General features: G+C 42.0%; 1 protein-coding gene across 2 annotated transcripts in view; it reads right to left on the reverse strand.

Annotated features, from left to right (window-relative positions):
* Window positions 1-23,147, reverse strand: part of DGCR2 (DiGeorge syndrome critical region gene 2) — a 48,882-nt gene that overhangs the window by 15,123 nt on the left and 10,612 nt on the right. The window contains exons 2-5 of one of the 2 annotated variants that reach the window (XM_035340962.1): window positions 14,014-14,136; window positions 4,185-4,310; window positions 1,740-1,950; window positions 690-766 (exon numbers count right to left, since the gene is read on the reverse strand). In XM_035340962.1, coding sequence (XP_035196853.1) covers window positions 690-766; window positions 1,740-1,950; window positions 4,185-4,310; window positions 14,014-14,136 — 537 coding nt within the window. Of the gene's footprint in view, window positions 1-689; window positions 767-1,739; window positions 1,960-4,184; window positions 4,311-14,013; window positions 14,137-23,147 lie in introns of both variants that reach the window. The other variant, XM_035340961.1, reaches the window with a different exon arrangement.

Genomic DNA, 23,147 nt, shown 5'->3' on the forward strand with positions numbered 1-23,147 from the left:
CACATGAGTTCATATAATGACTGAGACAAACTAATCACTCACCTGAATTAGTTAAAAATAAAAGGAACAAAAACGTGTCTTTCCATTTGCAGCAGAGGGAGCTGCTTCTTTGGCAATTGAAAAAGTTCAGCCAGAGATGCCTATCAGTTTAATGCTTGATTCTCCATAAAAATAATTTTTTATTTCTGGGTTAAGGTAAACTTTCTCTTGGTTTAAGCAAACTGCCTACATTATTTTAAGGTGTAAAAAAACTCTGGGTAATTCTACAAAATAAGATAATTTAAAAGCGTATAAGAACCTACCAAATTTTTAAAAAGTTAAACAACACAAATATCCTACACTAGTCCGTGCAAATACTAGAATCAGGAATTAGCTGTTAATCTAGACATTCACCAGAAGGAATGAGAAACTACAGACTAGTTTCTTTTGTTCAGCTTAATCATGGGGAAAACCCAAACTTAAAGGACGCATTCCTTCTACAATATATCACCGAGAAGTTATGACATTTCTTACACTTGAAAATTAGGCATGTGTGTTAGAATACTTCTGTTTTGATGCTGTAAACCAAAGCAGTTCCCCTACAGAATTTCAGCACCATCAGTGAAAGAAATTATGTTCTTGCAGATAATATCCATGCTTTAGATAATTAAATGGACCACGGAAACCAAGTAGTAATTTCAGAAGCCTACCTTTATAAGCTACTTCCCAGTGGCCTTCTAGGGAGTGATTTCGATTTGTGATCACATACTGATAACCAACCCAGAACCTAAAAAAAAAATCAGATTCTAAAAAGCCCGAAACATACTAAGAAATTAATATACGTTACAAATTAAATAAGAACCTTACAATATTTTAAAAATTAACTTTGAAAACATTCTGATGACCTTTTTCTTACAAATTTAGCACATATGTTTGGCAAAGTAAAAACAGACTACGGTTGAGGAATAAAGGAAAATACCTGATAGTTTTCTATGTTTACAAATAGCTCACTATGCCTTTTATTTCCATGCATAAGCAGCACCTTGTTCTGTTGTTATAACAGCACCACAGTAGCTTGAAGTCAAAAACCACACAAAAGCATCCAGAACTGAAATATTTTATAAACATACGTGACTGATGTAAAACACTGTTCAGGATCAAAAAAATCTAAGTCTCCAGAGACAGAGATACATGATTACTGAACCACTGCTGGTGGGTGATCTATCAGCATGGCAGCCCATGAGACTGATGAAAAACCCACAGGCAAAAAAAAACAAGGAATTATGTTTGCTGTGAACTCACAGAATGAATATCTCAAGTCACCAAATCACAGTTCTTACAATTCATGTTGTTTTTTTTCCACTCCGTTCTCGTCTCAAACTTGCAGTCTTTGTCAAAGCTACTGGTACTTAATAGAAACAAAAACTGTGTTGAAAAATTTAAGGAAATATTATTTCTATACAACATAATGCAGTGGTAAGTCACTGTTAAATCCATCTTCCCTGTTGCAGTTCAAGAACATGTATGCTGCCGAGACAGCCTGAAAACAAAGACTACGTTGAATTGTAGCCTGTTAAGTTACTAATGTTAATTAAAACACAAAATACAGAGATGGCCACTCTTACGTGCTTTTACAAAGTTATCAACCTGTAGTCACTTTTACCACTAGATTTTCCAGGTCAAGTGAACTACCAGCAACTATGTCGTGCAGAAACCATTCTCATGTAACAGGAGATGGCTGTCCTTTCCTTCCTACTCACCTACGTTGGTCCTTCCTTACAAATGTCTTTTCTTCCAAGTCCCACTCCTGTGCCAGGATAAATCTTAGCTCCTGGTCTGCAGTGAAGGTGGCAAGGGATCCATTCACCCGCTGACATGTCTGCACGGCGTCCCAGTAGTTCTCCCCGTTTAAATACACTCTGTAACAGCTAGCTGTGCCCTCGTAGTGGTGCCACCCTGTTGGGCACTTTCCTAGGAAACATGAAGAATAGAAGGGAAACCATTCCCCCCAAATTAGGATCTTCCAGGTAACACATCCTAATCAGCTTATGACAATGCGATGTGTAATCGCTTGGATGTGTATACACAACAAACCACGTGTAATTTACCTCACCAATGGATGCATGCATGACAGATCACAGGAGATCTCCCGTACTAATGCTTTTGACAAAGTATTTTTTTACATGCAATGAAAAACTCTTAGAGATGTTTCCCTGCACTGTGACAGCCTTTAAATTCTTTAATTAAGACTGATGATCTACAGCGGGAGGCTTTCCCTGAACAGCTTTATAAATCCAACCAGTTGGATCAATCCAAGTCACAACAAGCTGCAAGAAGCAGGAAGGATAAACCAGAGGGGCCAACTTAACGATCACATCTTTCCATTAGGAGGTTAGCAGTATGCCCGACTTGCTGTGAGGATTTCAACCTTATTTTACAAGGAAGCTCGGTAGTATTCGCGTACTCCCGTGCATGGTCAACCACTAAAGGTGATGGGGGTCTTGGGGCAATGGTTGTTTGCTCTGGAAAAATGTCACTGCACAGGACACCTTTAGAAATTAGGAAGGTGACGGTATGAACTGTTCTCTCTCCTTTCTCAATTAACTAAATTGAAGGAATATGCAAAAAAAAAAGCCTTGAGGTATTTCTGGATGAAACAGACCACGGGCTTTTGATGACTGGCATTCTTGGAGGTGATAGGTAACTAATGGAATCACAGACACAGACTGATGAGATTTAAAACAGACATGAAATACGATTTTAGCACCTGCATTTGCAGAATTAACATTGCATGACACCTAAGAAAGGAACGTTAAATTCACAAACTGTTTTATGTTTGTTGCAAGCATTTAAAAGGATCTTGTTCTCAGGCCTAGGAACTCCCTTCAGAAACAGTGATCTTTATCATAAAATAGTGACACACTTGAATTTGAATTCCTTTATGTATCTTTCCTTAGTATTCATTTCTATTTAAATATCAATGGGATCTTTTAAGGTCTACTGGACACATCACTAGGATGGGACAGAATACAACATGAGTATTATAGATATTGCTGAATTAATTTCTGAATTATTTAAATATCCTCTACAAATTTGACTAACAAGTTAGCTACTGGAATCCATGAGAAATCAAAGTACCTATTTTAATAAGCCCTCCCCCCCCAAAAAAAAAAGGTTATTAAAAAAAAAAAATAAAACTTATATTAATCACTTTTTCAGATTCCTGCCATTTCTTCTTCTCTGCATGTCCCCTTCCTAGCCTGCCCCATCCCTCCCTCCAAGCATGATCAGTGCTTTCTCATTCCCAAATCACTGGATGATCCAAGGAGCAAAAAAGAGAACGAGATAGGAAAGAGGCAGGGGAGACTTTGATGTTTTGGACCTAAAGAAATTCAAAGGCAGCAGTCCCTATGAGCTACAATCAGTAAGAAGGACAGTTGGGAATGTTTATAATTTAGATAAGGCTGGTACCAGGATGCAGAAAACATTGCTAGCAGTGATGCAGGTAAAAGGGCAGGGTGATATTGGAGTGGTATTTTTGAAAATTCCCAACTGACACTTGGAAGTAACATGGAAAAAACACATTCAGGTCCTACACTCTTCCTTGATAGTTCCTTCATAGACTTTTTCCTTCAAAGAAGCAAGAAGGGAAGAATTTCCCTAAGTTCCCCACTTCCAACAAAACATTATTCCCCCCTAAAGGGTACAAAACTCACAACATCAGATATGTACTTAGTTTACTAAGGATACTGTAACTTCTAAGATCATCTTCAAAATGACTTCAATCAGAAGCAATCAATTTTATTTTTCCACACTTTCCAGGGGAAAACTGCAAGCTCACATCAAGAGGCAGCTGACAGATTATCATGCCTGCTGAAGGATGAAACCATCACTTAACTCATCACAATTACAGAAAACTAGGCCCCCAGTTCATAAAGGAAAATCACAACTTCTGTTGCACAGAAGTAGTGTTACGAAGGAAGCTGGATTCTTCGCACGCATCAGCCTGCTATATAAACTGTGCAACATCACAGCACACACAAAGGAAGTGTGCAAAAACCTTAAGGAGTACTTCACTTGAGCAAAGACTGGTCTAAAAGCCACGCAAGAGAAAATCTATTAATTTCTCCGTAAGAGAACAATTAATCTAAATTGCTAAACTAATTAGTAGAAAGATGGGCCAGATTTCCCAGGCTGCAACTTACTGCTAAATCGGACAGGCTGTGCCACATTGACAGTGTGAAAGCGGGTCGTCTCTCCTCCCCTCCCTCGATTATGCCTGGAGTCCACATTTTCCTTCCCATGGTAAGTTCGCTGGTCCCCTGTCAAGCCTGAGGAGAGGAAGGAATAGTCAGTACCAGTGAAAAATGCAAGAAAAAGCAGATTTACTTTTCGTAAACTTTCTATGGGCTTTAATTCAATAAGAATCTATGATACGTAACACAGGCAGGTAAATTAAGATGGTAGATCCCTGCAGTAACAGCCTGGCCATTGTACATGGCTCACAACAAAAACAATTGCAGTTGAAAAGAACCAACAAGCCATTACATGAATCTTGCAAAGTAAGATAAATATTTTGGCAGATTTTCAACAACTGCAGTTGTGCACAGAACTCAACACTTGTCATTTCAGTTGCTGCAGCAAATGCATCATTCCCAGTGCATTTTGTCTGTTCTTGTTTACAGAACTACCCACTCTCCAGCTGCTCAGTTTCTCAGTTGTGTGTTCAAAGATATAAGACAACTTCTCCAATGTATTTTCCAACGCAGTCTCTGAGATCTAGGACAAAATTGAAACCAGGAAAGAAAGTCCATCCTTGGCCAGAAGAATCAGGCTTTTCATTCCTTCTCAGGCTTTCTAAAGGAAATGTTTGCTCATTATTTCTGAAACAAAAAATGTACACACCCTAATCTGGGTGTCGGGGCTTCTGAATGGATGCATGACACAAGTGGATTCAAGAGGTTATGAAAACAATGCCAAATGTAATCCGCAGAGGGGACACAGGTTAGGTGCAGACACTGCCAGCAGAACTATAAGCAGTAAGGCTAGAAGGGTAGCGGGCAGAAACCTTGGAGAAAGGCAGATATGAACAGTAGAGATCTATCTGGAAACAAGGAATTAACCTAAAAAACAGACAAAAGAACCCAACAATGCAAGCATTAGAAATACCTACTTGTATGTCATGTAGTACTGCCAGCTGTTATTTGAGCTAATAGACTTGCACAGCACAAAGACCTACATAGACATATATTTCTGTATATAAAAAAAATCAGCTTATTTCCCTTTAAAGCTGATGAGCTCTATTTACACTAACTAAACCAAATACACCAGCCATGGTCCAAAATAGAGAGCAGCTACATAGACTTCTTCAACAGCTTTAGTTACATCTGTTTGAAATATATCCAAATATTGTGAATCAAGCTTTCTCCACTAACTTGAAAAAAATCAAGACATCCAGAGCAATTTCATGATCATTTAAACCCCCAGGCTGTCTGGTGTGTTACCTGGGGGAAAGACCTCCAGAAGACCCACCAGCAAACAAGGTGCTCCTTGGGGCCAACTGCACCAATGACCAAAACCAAAAAACCTCGAGAAGGAGCCTAGGAACAGCAGAGTAGCTCTGCATTCAAGTGGCTCTAGCATACTGAGTTTGCCCCAGGTTAATGGAATTAGCGAGGATATTTAATTACCAGGTTACCCTAGGAATTACATGCCTATAGAGATCACCCATTAAAAAATGGCTATGCATGATACACTCACACAGCCTTACAGAACGAGGCAGTAATTCCAACATTCCATATTAGAATGCGCTACGTATCACAGGAAAGAGGTTAGTGCCAAGAAATTCAGTGAGCGTACATTGCAAAGGACACAAAATGGTAAAATAATTTGACAATGAAGATCATGGATTACTTTTATTCCTTTAAAGGCCAAACTATTTTTAGTTTTAGAATTTGCCTGCCGTTAATCCTGATGTTGCAGTAGCATTATTTACACTATGATCACCAGAGTGATACTAACACATTAAAAAAGCAAATCTTTAATTAGTGTTATTTTTTAAAGTCTTAATACAATTAATGTAGAATACTTTATCAAAGATGAACTGAGTTCAGCACCGGGAAGCCCTATTTTCCCATGGCATTAGATGGTAACATCTAAAGAGAAAGAACTGGTTGGAACCAAACAGAAGAAGAATTAGTTCCCTTTGAGAAGTGAGAGCAGATGCAGCACCATATGGCTGACCCTCCACGGCTAAACAGAACGCCCACGAGTACTTAACAATTTAACTCCCTTGGGAATAAAAGAGAAGTTCGCAGGTTTTAATACGCAAGGGTTAATAACAGGTTACTCACACTAACATCAGATTGATGGAATTTATACCAAATGCTTTGGAAAAAAAGCTACACGGATCGCACAAAGCGAGCTCGGTCCATCCCCACCCAGAAGCAGGACATCCCTGCCTTCCTTCCCCGGCGTCAGCGGAACTGCCACCAAAGCGAGCAGGACTCGAGAGGCAAAAAGCAGCCACCACAAGTTCTCCTTCAAGCCCAGCACTGTCAGTCGCTTACTAAATCGGAGCTCTTCAAATAGAAAATTGCTTCTATTTGACCTGAATTTTCTGTCTCTGAGAAAAGCAAAGATGACAAGTTTTTTTCAGAGCAATAAAGAAAGAGCAGGCTAATGAGCCTGTAAATTACTTGACTGTCACGAAAAGCAGTTGCAGATTCTGGTGGCAAAGGTGTAATTGGGCTGGTTTTCTATTGTGCCATTTCAATACTCTGCAAAATAATTTTCTATGTTGCTGTTCTGCTTTCCTTTATTAAAAATATTTATATCTTTAAATACAAATTAATAGTGCCATGGACTGAGCTTTAAGATAACAACTTGAGCCAGAAGATCAAAACCTATGTTTCAGTATTTCAAAAAGGCAAAACGGTGATTTTTAGTGCCTATGTGCACATTTAATATTCTGAAAGCTATCCAATTGGGGAAGATGAGCTGTTTTCCACATCCTTCACTTTCTAGATACTACCACCACAAGAAATAACAGCACCAGCAGTATTCTTACTAGCTAAGACAAACAGCTTTAAATTGTCTTTGGTTCCATACTATTATGCTAGAAATGTGATTTGCTCGTTAGTTGGTGGGGAAAGGGGAAAAACAGGTTCAAGGGAAGATTCATGGGGTGCAACTTCTCTTTTCCCCTTGTAAACCATAGTACGCCTGACAGGAATATCCTCCAAACTGTTTCCAAATGGATCAGGCCACGATTAGTATTCATGCAGCTCCTTCCAATTTACACTCTAGCATGTTTACAGACTGAGTAATAGAAGCACACATCAGGAAAGTCACCCAACACGTCTGATGACGTGACTCTTTTCAGTTGTTTAAAACTTCAAGCTACCAATTTAGAATGAGTTTGCCAGGCTGGATGGCTCCTACTGCATTTTACATGGGTAAACTTCTTCAGGTCTGAGTCAATACTGTTCAAGTTTTTCAGAAAAGAAGTGAAGAGTCTGGAAGGGGAAGATATTTTGCTTACACTTCTGACTACCTTTTAGTTGAACAAACATCGTCACTTCTGGTGGTAAAACACAGCCCTGACAGCTGACAGAAAATGTTCTCACACACGCACAAGTTTTACTGTTCCTCTTGGAGAGAGGGGAAAAAATGAAGGGGACAAATGCTGTCAGGTTTAGGTCAGAAACAAATAAAACAAAATAATTTGCCCATTATTCATAGAAGCTGCAGATAATTCAGTTAAATTGCCCACAGTCTTTACCATACATCCACGGAGACCACTCTACAGCATTACCCACAGGATCTCCTTTCAGTACTTGCCCATGGTGTCTCATTTGCAGAAGGAAGCACACAAGCAGCACGGAAAGCTCCTTTTTCATACCCCTCGGTGCCTCCATCACTCGGACCAAGGGGAAGAAAGCAAAAACCGCAAGTGGCACGTGAGCCGAGGAGCTGAGAGCACACAGAAGCGAGAGCTGGCACCAGCTGAGACAGGAGCAGGCTCGACCACAGGTGTGCTGAGCCGCACTGCATGGGGGAACAAACATGACGCCGAGAGGGAAACTGCTCCGAGGAGCTCGAAGAGAAGCTGCCGTCTGCCACACAGACCAGTCTGCTTTGCATCGAAGAAACGAGCAGACACAACAGACTGACTGTCAGGGGCTTAAAGCGGCGCTTGCAGGGTCAGGACTCACACAGGGGGCGAACGCTGGGATCTGGGGAGCTGAACGAGTTCCCAGAGCTACTGTGCCACAGCAAAGAAGTCACTCAAGCCAAACACTTCACACGGATGGATGCAGTGTGAAGATGCATCTGGTTTGTGGAAGTGCTAGCTATGACACCTGCAATTAAATTCAACAGGAGCACTTGAAGCACGGGGCATGCTGCTGAGCACTCAGGAAGTCAGGCTCCTGACATCTCATTTGGGACTCTCAAAACATTATCTTAAATCTTTGCATTTCCATCGTAAATGGGGAGTCCTACCACATCTCTCCATTCAAATTATGTCAAAATGAAATTGTTTATGAGGCTACCGGGTCTTGTGATACCTTATTTGTTCTAAGGTTTGAATTATTCCTGTTTAAACACAGATCCTCAAAACATACATACGAATGCTGCCTTGTCCCCTAAGCCTCAAATTGTCTGTCTAGCATATTACCCACTAAACCTTCGGAAAGCTTTGAATTCAATCTGGTAATTTGAGAGGTGGTAGAGTTTCTGGATTAAAGCCAGTTTCATGTCTAAAGATTTGGAAATGTAGTTCAGACATCCCCAAGGAGGGGTGATTGTTGTCAGGTCTGGCAGCTCCACACTTTGCATTACCCGCTGTGTTAGGCTAGGAAATTGACGCTAACCAAGAGCAGCATCCTGCTGAGCTGAGCACCAGTCAAAGCAGTAGATTGCCCGGCAGTGAAGAGCTCATCACATAAACACCTCAAAGCTGGGTAAAAACAATGATTCGCCTCAGAGTTTGGTAAGGGTTCAGAAAAGGTGTGCAATTGATCAGAGGCATTTTATCATTTAGCTTTAAAAAATGAAAAAAAGGAGATGTACTAAAAAGCACACAAAGGTCAACAGCTTAAAGACTGCGAATCTCCGTACGTAGTAGTTCATAAAGTATGCACAAACAGTCAAATTAAAGGAAATGCAAGACTAATCAACGGAAATGCTTTTCCCAACATATCATTAGGCAAGGAAGAATAGGGTTGAAACCATTTTGAAAGGAATATTTAAGCTTCCTGTCACACAAGGCAAAATGACAATTAGATGATAGTGGAAGATGAACACCTTGTATCAACCACCTATGCTGGAGCCGTCTTTGTTCCTGTAAAACTTTTGGCTGTAGAGACTGCCCAGAACTGGAAGAAACTCATCCTCATCCAGTCTGAAAGCTCTTGAGGGTAAAGTAAAAGCAAGTGGTAAATAGGAAGAACAAGAGAGAGGGCGAAGTAGGCGTATGGCTGGGGAAGTGATAGTTCAGTCACTACACACCACGCACAATACCCTTGGCAAAATGAAACAGAAAGCTGATAATGATCACTGCCAGTGTGCCACAGCTGCTGCTTCACCAGTTACTGGCCATACCTTCAGCTGGCTCCACAAAGGGGACTTTCCAGATCCAAAAATGATACAGCATGCAAGAACTAGCCTAAGCAACCTCCAAGTCAACACATCTCTTCCTAGTACAGTGTCTGGAGAAGTCCTTCAGAACAGTAGGAAAGAAGGCATTGCTTGAGATCAGCGTTCACTGTTAGTTTCCTAAAGACTGGTTCTCTATGAAATTAGGCTCCCAGTCTCAGCACAAACACACGTAACATCTTACTGTTGAACATGGGACTGCAGAGCAGCAGCTCGTGCTACTTCCTCTAGCAACTACTGCCCCAGCGCCGCAGCCTGTCCAGCTGGGTTTGTAGCCTCGGGCTCTGGGGAAACAAAGAATTCAGCTCTTTGAAACTTTGCTGCATTTGGGCTCCTGACTGAGCAGGTCCAGAAAACAGCACCGAGAAATACCAAATAAAGGAAGAATACCGCATGATGCAAGGCTTTGGGCTACAGAGCTGGCTGAAAGGAAAAGCCTAAGGACAGCTGACAGCACAGTCTTATCAAATATTCCCGGGAATGGTTCTATTTAAAAATATGAAGGAAAGGGAACAATCACCAATATAACTGCAAGATAAAAAATTGCTGTGGACAGGATTTGCAAAAAGCACAAGACTTTATGACATCAATTTTCTGTTCGTATGCAACAGAAACAAGCACCTAGCCTGTAGTATAAAAATAAAACACAGGTGAACAGCCAGAGCTACACTAAACCCGGCTCTACTCGCACTGCTGACAATGAGTTTTGTTTAACCAGAAAGCCTACAGAGAAGGCAGGATATTTAGAGAAGCTGATGGGATATTCTGGCAGAAACAAAGCTGGAAAGCCAATGAGCAGCAAAAAGGCAAACTGCAGAGCCCTTCCTTCTTGTGGGTTCAAACATGGAACTTCTGTAAAGGTTGAAGAAGTTATGTTACTACTTCAATTACTTGCGTAGAACTGTAAAGAGGAAATGAGTAGGAATGATAAACCCCCATTTGTAAGAAATGCCTGTTTCTACCATTTCACAGAATACAACACCTTGGGATAAACTACTTTTAGGAACAATTACTGTTGATATGGAACAGCACACAAATTTCATGAGTCTCCACTGTTCAAGTAGAATACAGATACAGACACATGCAGCATAAATCCTCCCAACAATTTTTAGTACACTAACAAGAGCAAGCAGTAAAAAGTTTTAGTCTAGCAGGTAGATGAATTGAGGGTAATCGCTGATGCAGATTCCACTAACAATTGCATACCTCCTGGGAAGGGCAAGGGGGACAGCACTTTACACTTGGCAAGTCTGGAACTGAAGGGAATTCCATGTTTAAAAGAAAATGGTCGTTCTGAAAAGAGACTATAAGAACAGCTATGACAGTCTTTTGTAAATATGTGTATTTTGTGGTCTGACAAAAGTAGGCATTTCACCCTTAGACTGTCAATGAATGAATGCCTTCCCTAACTGTGTTCTGAAAAAGATGCGAAAAGAAATGATCCTAACAGGAAAGTCTTAGGTTTTGGGGGTGTTTCTTGTACTTTGGACAAGACAAACACCAAACAATTTTATTACAGAATGATCCTCCTAGTTCAAAAGGAGGTTTGTTATTAACGCGAATGAAATCAGGCTGAAAAAAGGTGAACGGTGCCAAAGAACCTACAATGGCTTTGTATTAAGTTCTTACAAATAGCAAAATGACAAAGCAGTCATTGAAACACACCTTCATCAACACCACAAAAACCTATTTCACCACCACTGATGTTTTCTGACTTGCTTATGTTACAGGGTGCCAATAGGATCTCAAAGGCCAAAAAGTACAGGCTGCACAAGCAGACTCATTGCCCTTCCTTGCAAGCTTTCTCTTAATGCTTCAGAGAGACTTCATCCCTTGTAATTTGAAGATATTTTAATGATCCAAGTTTCACAAGTCCAGGTGGCTTCGCTAGCTAGTTCTTTTAGTGTTGTCTGCCTGTACTGAAATTAAGGACCTTAATTACAAAGTATTTAAATTTAGCTGAATCATCTTACAATTACTCATCTAAATCTGAAGGTATTTTCTAAATTTAAAGCTGCATCATTTCTTGTTAATTTAGTGGCCAAAGAAGAAAGTTATCACTCTCGATGATGACTGTGCACTACTATTATTAGTTGCTTTAGTTCCCCAGTCAGTGTCTCAGCAGTCAGCCTGTCCTATGACTGCTCCCAGACTTAATACTTTCCCCAGCATATGAAAACCATGCTCTTCCAAACTTATCGTGGCCTCAGCAGAATTAGTTTTATTCATGCCATCCCTTTCCATACTCCAAGACACCATTCATATGCACACCAGCAGACCAGCTCGCCCCGACAGTTCTGAATAACGCATACCCTTCAACGCCCATTTCAGGGCACAATGCTATCCCACCAAATTTTCGTTACAGGTATAATAGAGTTTTACGTCCTACACCAGAAGTTCTCGTTCCTCTGGTTTGCTGGCTACACTCCTTGCATTACCGTGCAAATATCTCAGCCCTTGCCACACCCAGCTTTCTGGCTGTTTTAGCTCCATACAGCCTTTTCACCAATTACTTATCCAATTAATGTTCTCATCAAGTGCAGCACTTTCCTCCTCTATGCTATCCATCACTTCCCCCTCTAATAATATTCTTTATGTTGCTCTCTTGTTCTCCTCTGCCCGTGTACAGACATGGGGATGAATCAGGTTTCTCCCACAAACTTCTTTTCATTCCTTGAAGTTTTCCTCATCGTGTCAGGCCAGGCAGTCCAGTGAGACCTACACTGTACCTGCAGGTGCAGAGCCTACCTACTGAGAAGTGTTATATTTATAAAAATCCTTCTCCTAGCCATGTAACAAATATTCTTCAGAAATCCAGTCACTGAGTCGTCATCATCATCCTAGTGCATCCTCCATGCAATACCTTAAGATTGCTGACTGATATTAGAGCTAAGAGGATAAAAACCTTGTTTTGCACTAAGGTGATATTTCAATATCCCCACAAGTCAAGCCTTCAGGGCATTTTGAATAAATCCAAATATTAACGTTTTTACCTAGCTATTCACTTTGGTTAACCTCCAGAACTTTACTAGATCCCTCTAGTTCTTCACATTTGGTCAAAATTAGCTCAAAAGGAAGAAGAATAACAGCACAACTACAAAAGCAAACTTAAGGACATCCGCATCCCTAATAACAAATTTAAACGGAAGTTGCATCAATGACACGGCTTAATTTTGGTGTCAGAAGAAACCACCAACAGATTTTTGCCTGGCTTCCCAACTGCAAATATACAGTCACAGAAACTACCCAAAAGCCTTCTAAAAAGAGCACCAAACGTGTTCTTTCACTTGTCTGCGTGCAGCGCAGTGGGGAGAGGGTTAACTAAAGCACAGTTTCAAAGTTTAAGTGTTAAACTTGCTGTAGTATCTCCACTTAAAAATATATTTAGAACAGCTTGTTCCTGTAAAATACCGATGCTACTATTTTGTAGCACCTCTAACTAAAATAGCTTAAAACTCAGAATGACGACAGACTTAACGCTGCGATGACAATGCTGTGAAGTTCATGTGATTCTCTACCAAGCAAATTACGTAGCTCAATGGCAAAAGAGCTTCTTAAAACAGTTTTTGGGCACAGCTTAGTCATGCCATAGAGACAGGAGTTTTGAACTGTGCCATGCTTTCACATTCCTGCTGCATTGTTGTTAGGGGAAAAAAACAAACAAACAAACAAACAAAAAACACCTTCAGGTCCCTTCTCTTTTAAGGTACATAGAAAAAGAATTGCACTGGCCAGGTTGTCAAGAACACAAATGCGAATGCTCGTATTTGTGATTGTGTTCACAAAAAAATATGTATTTTTTAAAAAAGACAGCTCAGTATCCAGCAGCTTTAGCAGAGAACCACTGCTGGTAGGTAATAGGCCCCTGAAAACATACATAAGCTCGTGAAGAGTAAATACACCAGCTTGCTTGGCAGATCAAAGTTCTCCACGTAAGCACATACGGCATAATCAGAACAGGTAGCAATAAACCAAGCTCTCTACCTAGTCCAGCAGTGTCACCCAGAACAGTTTGAGTGATACACTCATACAACCAAAACTGTAATTCAGAATCTAACCTCAGGCCTACGTGTCATTTTGACTTAATTGCAACGTGATTTTTCCCTGCCATGAAAGTCTCTTAGACGACCAACTCTCTTCACCTCCAGCATACCTACTCAGGCTGTTAAACCGAAGTGCAACTCTGACAACTGAAAAACGTGTTTGCAGCATTAGCCCCACAACTTGAAAAAGTTTATTAATAAAGGGGTGCGTTTCTATGGAACAATGTCTACTTCCAAATAAAAATAAGCAAGTGATCTTAGAAGAAAAAAGGAGTTAAACTACTGCTGAAAAACAAGGTGGCATTAGGATAAGTGGTCTTCTTAGCATTACCTGGGCAGTCAACTTCATCACTCTCGTCCTCACAGGTGGGCCATCCATCACACTGCCAATTCGAAGGGATGCACTGGATGGTACCACTCCGACACGCAAACTGCCCTGGGGTGCAGCGGAGCTCTAGGAAAGAAGAAAGTTGTGTTTTGTTTAAAGGGTGATTTATCCTCTAAGTCTAAATACATATAAAGTAAGTGTAATGGATAAAAGCTCTGGATAATGCAGCCTGCTAAAAACTGCCGAGCTTCAGATCACTTCCGTATTTCAAACTGGATGTTTATAGCTTTAATAGACAGGAGGGCCTGCGTACAGCGTTTGTGAAAGAACTCTATCAGACATCCGTAGTAAAAACTTCCTCATAAAAACACCACGCAAGATCTATTTGGCAGATTTTTGGTTCAAGCAGGCACACACACTGCAGTTCAGCTTTCTCTATGGAAAACAGTGTTCTGACCTGACCACGGTAGACTCTACTCCTACATTATCGTCATTTAGAAAGAATAAGGATATCATTTAGCAGTAGGTTTTCCACTTACGACATACTAACAGGAATACAAGTCGATAACATGAGAACAAAACATTTTCTCAGATTTCTGAATGGAATTTTCAAAACCACTTCCTTAAAAATGACACCGTAGTTTGTCTTAAGTCTGTTCCTTTCACATATCTGAAAATAAGATGATGTCTTTCAGACAAAAGGAGGAAGGGAAATCCACATTAGCATAATGTTCCCAAGCCCAGTTCTAGCTGGAGAAGTTGCAAACTCAGGGGCCCAGCAGCAGCCATCACCACAGGGCTCCCCTTTTACTCCGTGCCATGTGCTTTAGACAACTTGCTGACTTGCCTCAGAACCGAAGTTTAACAAAAACATGCTCTGGTAGCTTTTACATGCTAGATTATGCAATGAACTCAGAATGCGATTTCCACTCCAAGCAGTACGTATGCCAGGCCCCACCCGGACTTGCACAATTGTCCAGCCCAACTTCGAGCTATTTCGCAGAACTATTTGTAAAACAATTTCCATATTGATGAACCTGTTTTCACTTTCTAGCTTAAACTCTTTTGTAGAATTCCTACGTATCAGCAGATCCTTTAAAAGAAATTGCCAGTATCTGCAAACCTGTAGTGCCTGCTGCTACAACAGTACTACCTACTTGCCATCATCACACTGTCAGTCCTAATTAGCATTATAAAAAGTACGTTTTTTGTCAATGCTTTTTTAAGTATCAATTCCATCCATCAAATGCCAGAATCTAATAATTCAGCTTAATTTTGTGTTCCTCGCTATATTTTGCGGGGAAAATCTGTCTACACAAACGGTGCGCAACTCCAAGCTTGTTTGCAGACTGCAGGCCTGCGAGTGACGACGAGCGTCGACGCGCTCACCTTCGCACCAGACCATCACCGTGCATCCTTCTTCATGACGGTGGCTCTCAGCACTTTGATAATGTCAGTTAGGATATGCCTAGAGAACTAGCACATCTTATTAAAAATAAAAATCAAACGAGGTTTATAAAGTAATGCGCACTCAGCCCTGACTTTGAAAGAATGAAGCAGGTAACTGAGGCAGGTATCTGTTTTGACTGGTGGGGGGATGAACCTCGAAGAAACTTACGATACAGATGCATGTTCTCTCATCCACAGTTTACAGCTTAAGAGAAGAAGCTCTATTGCAATTGTCACCTTCCCAAAATGCACCTCTGAACTAAATCAAGAAAGAAGTTACATTTAAGTTTCTGGACAACATGGCCATGCAAAATAAGATAAGTGATCACCCGCTGTCAGCCAAAGCCATACCCACATACCTGATAATTAGTATAGGATATTGCTAACAGGCTTATTGTTTGATAGTAGACTCAAATCCACTTCTTTTGAAGACACCCATATATTAAAACAGAATTTAACAGTGCCTGTTTCTCTTCAAATCCCAGACCTGCTCTTCTAGAAGAATAGAAGCGGACACGAGCTCTTAATGCACCACCTACTCGGAACAAACACCCAGGTCACCAAAGCACAAAGAGCTCAAGCAGACCTGCCTGACTGCTCCCGGCAGCAGCACGCCACAGCAGAACGAGGAGCGCTCTGACCCAGTTAGAGTTTTATTCGATCCCAACCGCTGACAGCAAAGAACACAGCGGAAATATTAAAAACGAGCAAAATAAAATAAAACCAAGAAACCGCCACCACCCCACACACCCAGCAGCTTAGGTCACACATGATGACTTTTTTTCCAAATAACACCCAAAGTAATTTATTTAGTCTGGAGAAGGGAAGAAAGTTTGTGATTATGGGAATAAAAGGTTAAGCTTCGCTTGCACAACGTAGCAAGAAAAAAAAAATATATATATATATAAAAAAAATACAACTTAAGTTGAAAATTAAACTCAAATTTCCAGTTCACAGGAAAGCATCGACTCAATAAATCATCACAGCTTGTTTTACCTCGTTTGCACAGCATCAGCAAGAAGCATAAAGTTCCTTAAGAAGTTCAACCACTGCCTTTCCAAGAACGGAACTTACACCGGAGCCTCTGGTAGACGCTTTCACACATGAGAGGTTGCTTCCAGCCCAGCTACAGGTTTCCATTACACCTTCCCCCAGCAATGGCAAAATGTAATTCAATGCTTCAAATGAACCCATTTAACTTGCTTGTTGCTCGATTTCAATGGAAGTCACACAGCTGAGAGCAAAGCTGCTCTGCAGCCCTTCATTTCGCAGACAGCGCCCAGGAAAGCCTGCAAAGCGTACTTCGGGTCTCTGCAGTTCTGTATTTGCTACTACTATTCTAGGTACGTTTACATATGACAGGTTCAGATAAATAGATGGCCCCATCCCCAGATGATTGTCATTGAAACCTGCCAGTTACGTGCCATAACGTGGCTGCTCCCTGCATTACGGGCACTCCTCTATGAAGGTCTATACACGGGGGGACACAAAACTCATTAACACACGGGTGGGGTTAACCAGCTGGGCATTTGGTCCCGACGGAAACCACACCACGTCAGAGGCACTCGTTATTTCACAGCGAGGAGCAGGAGCTGCTGGGCGATTCTGCTGCAGAGAGAACAGTGACACTAAAAGGAACGGTGCAAAACCCAGTCTCCAGATGCTGAACACACTGCCCGTAACGCTTCCTGAGCTACCCTAGCCCTGAGCCCACACCTCCCTGCATTATCGAACTGCTTTATTCATTGTGCAGTGTCTGGAAGAGCTTCAGCTTAATTGTTCTGCTTCTATGTGCTGCCCATCGTGGCTTAGCACGAAAGACAAACACCACGCAACACCTGAGGAAACCTACCCGCCTCTCGCGCCTGAACTCCCCAGAGGGGGCTCCACTCGCTGGGACGTCCTCGGTGACCTGCTTCTGTGCCTACAGCCATATTCGTGCCCACGCTGTTCGCAGCCCTTGACGGTAACTTGCAGCAAGAGAGGATGAGGAAGAAAAGCATCTCAGATAGCAGCTCCTCACTCCCTGCTCCAAAACAACAAAAAGCGGCACCGCACACACCTATTTGCTGCCAACTGTTGAAGCAGAAAGATTTTCAATATTGTTAGGAATTAAGAAATGCAGTAAGTTCGGCTACCACCAGGCACCTGTTGCAGCAGAGGTCCAGACACAACATCACCCAGTGGTCAACAACTGGCCACAGGTCAAAACCTAGAGAAACCACCTCCTGTGCTTACATACAATATGGCGAGTTAAGTCAGCAGAATTAGGATGCACATAGGAGCTCCTAGCATAAAAAGGTACTGTTTCTTGTAAGAATCAAAAAGTCTTTTCTATGGTACAGCACAAAGTTTAGTACCCAAGTCTCACTTTATAGCAATCAAATGTACCTATTCATTGGGATGAAGCAGCAAAGCAAACGGTGGGAACAGCAACAGTTGTAGCTCTTTACATCGCATACATTTACAAACATTACAAAGTTCAAGGGTGCGAGAATGCGAAAACACTTCAAGCAGCAAGGTGTTGTTTTAAGCCTTCTCCACTTCGCCATCTCAAAGCACTTCTAAAATGTTAACCCTCAATCTTGCCAGCTACTGCATCCTTCCGTCAGTGCGTAAGCTGAAGTGCAGGAAAATGACACAGCTGGCCAAAGGCTGCCACCTACGCGACGAGCCTGAGAGAGGGGCCAGCTCTCCTGGCTGCTGCTCCCCTGCTCTCCCTCCAACGCCCCGCACCTTACCGGCCCACCAGCACGCTCCGACCTGAATGCACGTTTTCCTTTCAGAAATATCATCCACTAAGCAGGTATTGTTTGGCAATAGTTTACCTGTTCTCTCTAGCAGCACCTAAGAGCTACAAATTGGCCAACGGGAACAAGGAACAAAGAACTCCTTAGCTTTATTAAAAGAGAAAAAGAAAAATCAGTCAGACTTCGTACCAGTTCTACAAGCTTAACACAGAGCACAATATTCAGCTTGCTGTTGACTAAAGGCCAAAAAAAAAAATATTGATTTCATGGGACGCATCATTAGATAACGTAATCCACCCTCAGGAGTCACTCACCTGAAAGCAGCTTTGCCAAAGCCAGTGGCAGAGCGGTAATTTGAAATTTAAAACAAAACTTACAACACAGTTGGAAACTTAAACACCAGAAATGCCAAGCAAGATTACAAATAAATGTAAACAATGCCATATAAACAAGTCTCCATCTCCTTTAGCTGCCAAATATTTTTCCTAAATTAGTCACTAACAAAATCCACAGGATTTTTGACTAATATAAAAATCCAGGTTTCATGGGGGGGGGGGGGAGGAAGTCCTCAAAGTGGCTGTTCACACTGCCACAGAAAGCTTTTGTTGCAGCAAAGATTTCCACAATGCCATGTCTGACACCAGATGTTTCACTGCACCCAGCATGTAGTTCAACACAGGGTTCAATGAGCTTCCTCCCCCCCGCTTTTATGGCACACTAATTTCCAGAATTTCTGCTAAGAACTCATAATGGTCATTTACACATTATCTTCAAGCAGGAAGACTGCGTGACAGATGGATAAAACAGCCACCCGCCCACTTTAACTTCCAGCACCGTTTCGCAGGTTTCATAAAACAAACACCTTGTCTCTGTTATAAGAACGATCCGGGAAGCCCTCCTGGGTTTAATCATCTCATTTAATCTTTCTGAATAATTGAAGATGCTTCCCTTCTGGGTCCTGTACACGTGCAAGTCGCAGCGCAATGATCCTGCAGCAGATGTGCACATGGAGTCGGTCAGCGTGCTGCCCTGGGTGCTACGCTAACTGCAACCTCTATTTCCTGTATGTATTTCATTATATTTCATTTCAAGCCTTTCAGAGGTGTGTTTGGACAAGGACACCACTTACTTTCTTTGAAACTGGAACTAATTTCCTGCTCATCTTTCTCCTTTTTCATGCAAGGGAGCACAGGGATAATTAGTTCCTCAAAAGAAATGTTGTAATCGAAAGCAAGGCTGAGAGGATCCATATCCAGTACCTGTGACCACTTCTCAGCACAGTAAATCTCATTTAGAGCTTCCAATATCAAATCAAGACTGTAACAGCCACAAGGAACAAAGTGTTGATTCAATACAAGTCCACCTTGCTAGTGCAGTTTTCTGAATGAATTTGGTGAGCTCGCTTTGAAACGGCAAGCGTCTGACCACATCAGATGTCTGTGCACGTTAAGCCAGACCAGCTGCGGGTTGCTCCCCTGCAAGCAGAAAAAGTGCTCCAACAAATGCAGCAGAAATGCAGTGTTCAGCTCTAGCATCAGTTAACGTGGGGGCGTCTGCCCACCCAGCTAATAGACTTCATTTACTTAGCTCCTACAGAAGACTCCTTCTGATCACACTTGGATTGCAGGTGCTTTTTTGGGCAGCAGCAGAGCTACTTCCAGCCCCGTGCTAGCAGAGGCTGCCCTGCAGACAGGGCTGGGACCGTCACCGCACTGCTGTAAGAAAGCATCCATCACCGAGCAGAATCACAGCTCTGCCCCACGACGAGCTGCGCCAGGGCACGGCACGGAGACATGAAAAGCAGCAGAGGTGGCAGGAGGTCTTTGCAAGGGGCAAAGCCCACCAGGCTCTGAACATTTCTGCCAAGTAACACAAGCCAGTTACCATGGACCTTTCTGGTCTACAAGAACTATGTACCCATCAAAACACTTCTGAGAAAACAATCTGAGGTGACAGAGTGTTTGGAACGGTCTTACAAGTTTATTTAGCCTTCCTCAGTTCAAGACCAAGATATAAAAGAAACTCAGCCCAATGAAATTCTACATCCAATAAAAGTGCCAGAGGTTCTGTTTCAGGTGTATATATAATAAATATCTCCCATAAAGCACTATGTGAACACATCAGAGTTTTCAAAGTCCAAATTTCAACCTTATATTTCCAAGACCCTGATGTTTACCATGTCCAGGACCCAGCGAGAAAACAAAACACTTGAAAGCAGAATCTCCTAAGCCAGAAAGGTATCGCTGACACACGCCCCTTACTTTTGGGCCACACGTTCCTAACTCCAGTACGTAACCCACGAGTGGGACAGCACTGTGAGTTTGCAATTTAGGAAGTCAGTATATGCATGAAACCATACAGCAGGGGAGCTACAGCTCTGAACCGAAGCCTACAAAATACGAGACCCGTTCCAGGAGAGAGCTTTGATACAGAGATTAAATTCAGCGACTGCAGTCGCTGACGGTGGAGCCCTGGGTTCTTCTAGTCGCAATGACTTAACTTCTCTTTAATAAAGCGATTCATCAGTCAGTAAAGTCTGATATATGAAGATACTCTTGGTAGCTAACACTACTGATGCGTGTTAGCTTTTAGTGTTTACACAGCTAGCCTAGATTTGAATCTATTTCAGTTTTTAAGACAAATAAATGGCACTTTTCATCTCCTGTGTTAATTATTTGTTCTTGTCTGCTGAGCTTCATTTGTATCGAAATTGAAATTTGATTAAATGCACAAAACCAGCATTTAATGTTATTTCAATTATAAACTATTACTGTAACTGAAATGCATGAAATGGAAAAGAAACTTCCACACAAAGCCACACACTTCCAACCTTTAATGAACACTGCAAGTTGTGTGTGTACCTTGTTTACTTCGCTTATTTCGTTCAGATTTCTCAAGACAGGATCTGGTAGATCCTCTGGCATAGCATTTATTTAGTCTGAAGGAAAACAAAAACAATTCCTGCTTTCGCAATGGAAGAGTTGCTCATTGTATCGAACCGGATGAATCAACCTGTAAGAGAATATTCCGTTCAGATGTGAAGAGGCAATTACTGTTATCAAAGCTGATTAAGTGTTAACAAAAACACCAACTACGAGTGCTTAGGCCAGTAACTCTTCTTATTCAGATTGGGTTTTGCCCATCAGGTCGTGCTTGTATTTTATCGCAATAAACCTACACACTTGGGTTAAGACCTGTACCTACATGTTCCACTATGGTTTCAATTCTAACACATTTAAGAATGAATGTATTGAAAGTTAAAAAGACTTCTTAAGACTTTCTTAAATCACTGATTCTGTATTTCCTGACCCACAGGACACTGTGTGAGCATGATTAGATCCTGGTATCTTCAGCAAGGAGTCTAACCCCCTGAGTCCCGAACCCCTGGAGATTTTACCCAACACCACCAGTGCTCAATAAACACCTGCAAACAAGCATCGGAAACAAACAAAAGCACGCTCCCTAAGCATCTTCATCACAATACACACAGCCCCAGAGCTAGTATTTATGCTCAGGAGGAAGCGTAACATAACCAGTACTTCTCTAGGTGGGTATTTACTGAAGCAAGAGAAACTTAAAATATTCTTGACAACTCCAGCACAATACCACAAACGGTTCTCTTCATTTAATCCTCATTGGAGGCATGAAGCAAACAAAAAAACCTCTCCTGAAGCCAGTCCGCTGCACTTGAAAAGCAATTTTCTTGATTGGGGCTTCTGTCGGCCCCACGGCCGAAGTTCACTGGAGCAGGTACCGAATGCGGTACAAAAGTGCTTCTGTGCCAGCACGTAAAGAGCCCGACAGCAGCCCCGATGGATGGCGTGTGGCAGCGAGAAGTGACTTGCTGAAGGAGCGCTTTTAATGACAGAAGTGAGGCGAAGTGCACTTGAGGATGCTCCGACACGCAATCCTTGAACAGGTGTGCTTGTTTTTTTAACTGGTCTTTGAGGTACCGAGCACCCACCACCCCATGCAGACTGCTCTCAGAAAATGAAGCCGTACCTAGACGGTATTTCCTCTCAGCTACAGATCACAGAGAAATGTTCCTTACCCACTGGTCCCTTGGCAGGTTTCTTAATGTCACCTGGCAAATCTTAACGCCATTACTTGTTTTTGCATTCACCCTCACGCTACTTCCTAGTGTAGCAGGGTACATACAGGACTTTATAACAAAGCTGCAGCAGGAAAAAACAGAGTATGATAACAGCACCTTATTTTCAGAGAAGAAAATTGTTTGTGAAGCTCACAAGTCACCATCAGACAATTATTCATGCCATAGATGAAATACTAGAACAAAACTTCTCAGTAAAATTGTTGCTGTTGACTCTTTTTCAAATTAAAAGCCTACAGAAGCACGGAGTGCTGCACCTCTGTCAGCTCCACAGAGATGCAATGCTCACCCATTCACCCGTGCTACCGAAGTTGTGCCTCGGCACGACCCTCGGGTCACACAGCTTTGGTTGTTCATGGCCTACGCGTGGTCAGGAGTATGAACACCCAAACGGGCACAGCACGGAGCCCAGGGAGCCAACAGGGCCCTGTGCTACACCACAGAGCCAAACACAGCCAGTACCTCCTCCCAGTTCCAGCACGCCAAAATTAGAGACTCTAACCTTAATGTCCCTACAAAATGGTATCATAAATTCGAAAATAAGTGTATGTTACAGGCATCTGACTTTTCTGTGTGACCTCAGCATGCAGTTTCATGAACTAAAACTGTGACAGCACTCCAGCTGAAAACCCTAAAACCTAATGAACAACCCTAATGACCATTCTGCATTACTCCGCGTTCTGTCACACTAAGTTATGCTGAATGACCCTAAAGGTCCATCAAAAGGTCTTACATCACGTTCAGGAACATTAGCAGACTACTTCCCCTTGCCCCCCCCCCCATCGATAACATACCTACACCCTGCATGAGCTTGGAACTGACCCAGT

Source organism: Oxyura jamaicensis, chromosome 15, assembly GCF_011077185.1.
Source record: "Oxyura jamaicensis isolate SHBP4307 breed ruddy duck chromosome 15, BPBGC_Ojam_1.0, whole genome shotgun sequence".
Classification (NCBI taxonomy): Eukaryota; Metazoa; Chordata; class Aves; order Anseriformes; family Anatidae; genus Oxyura; species Oxyura jamaicensis.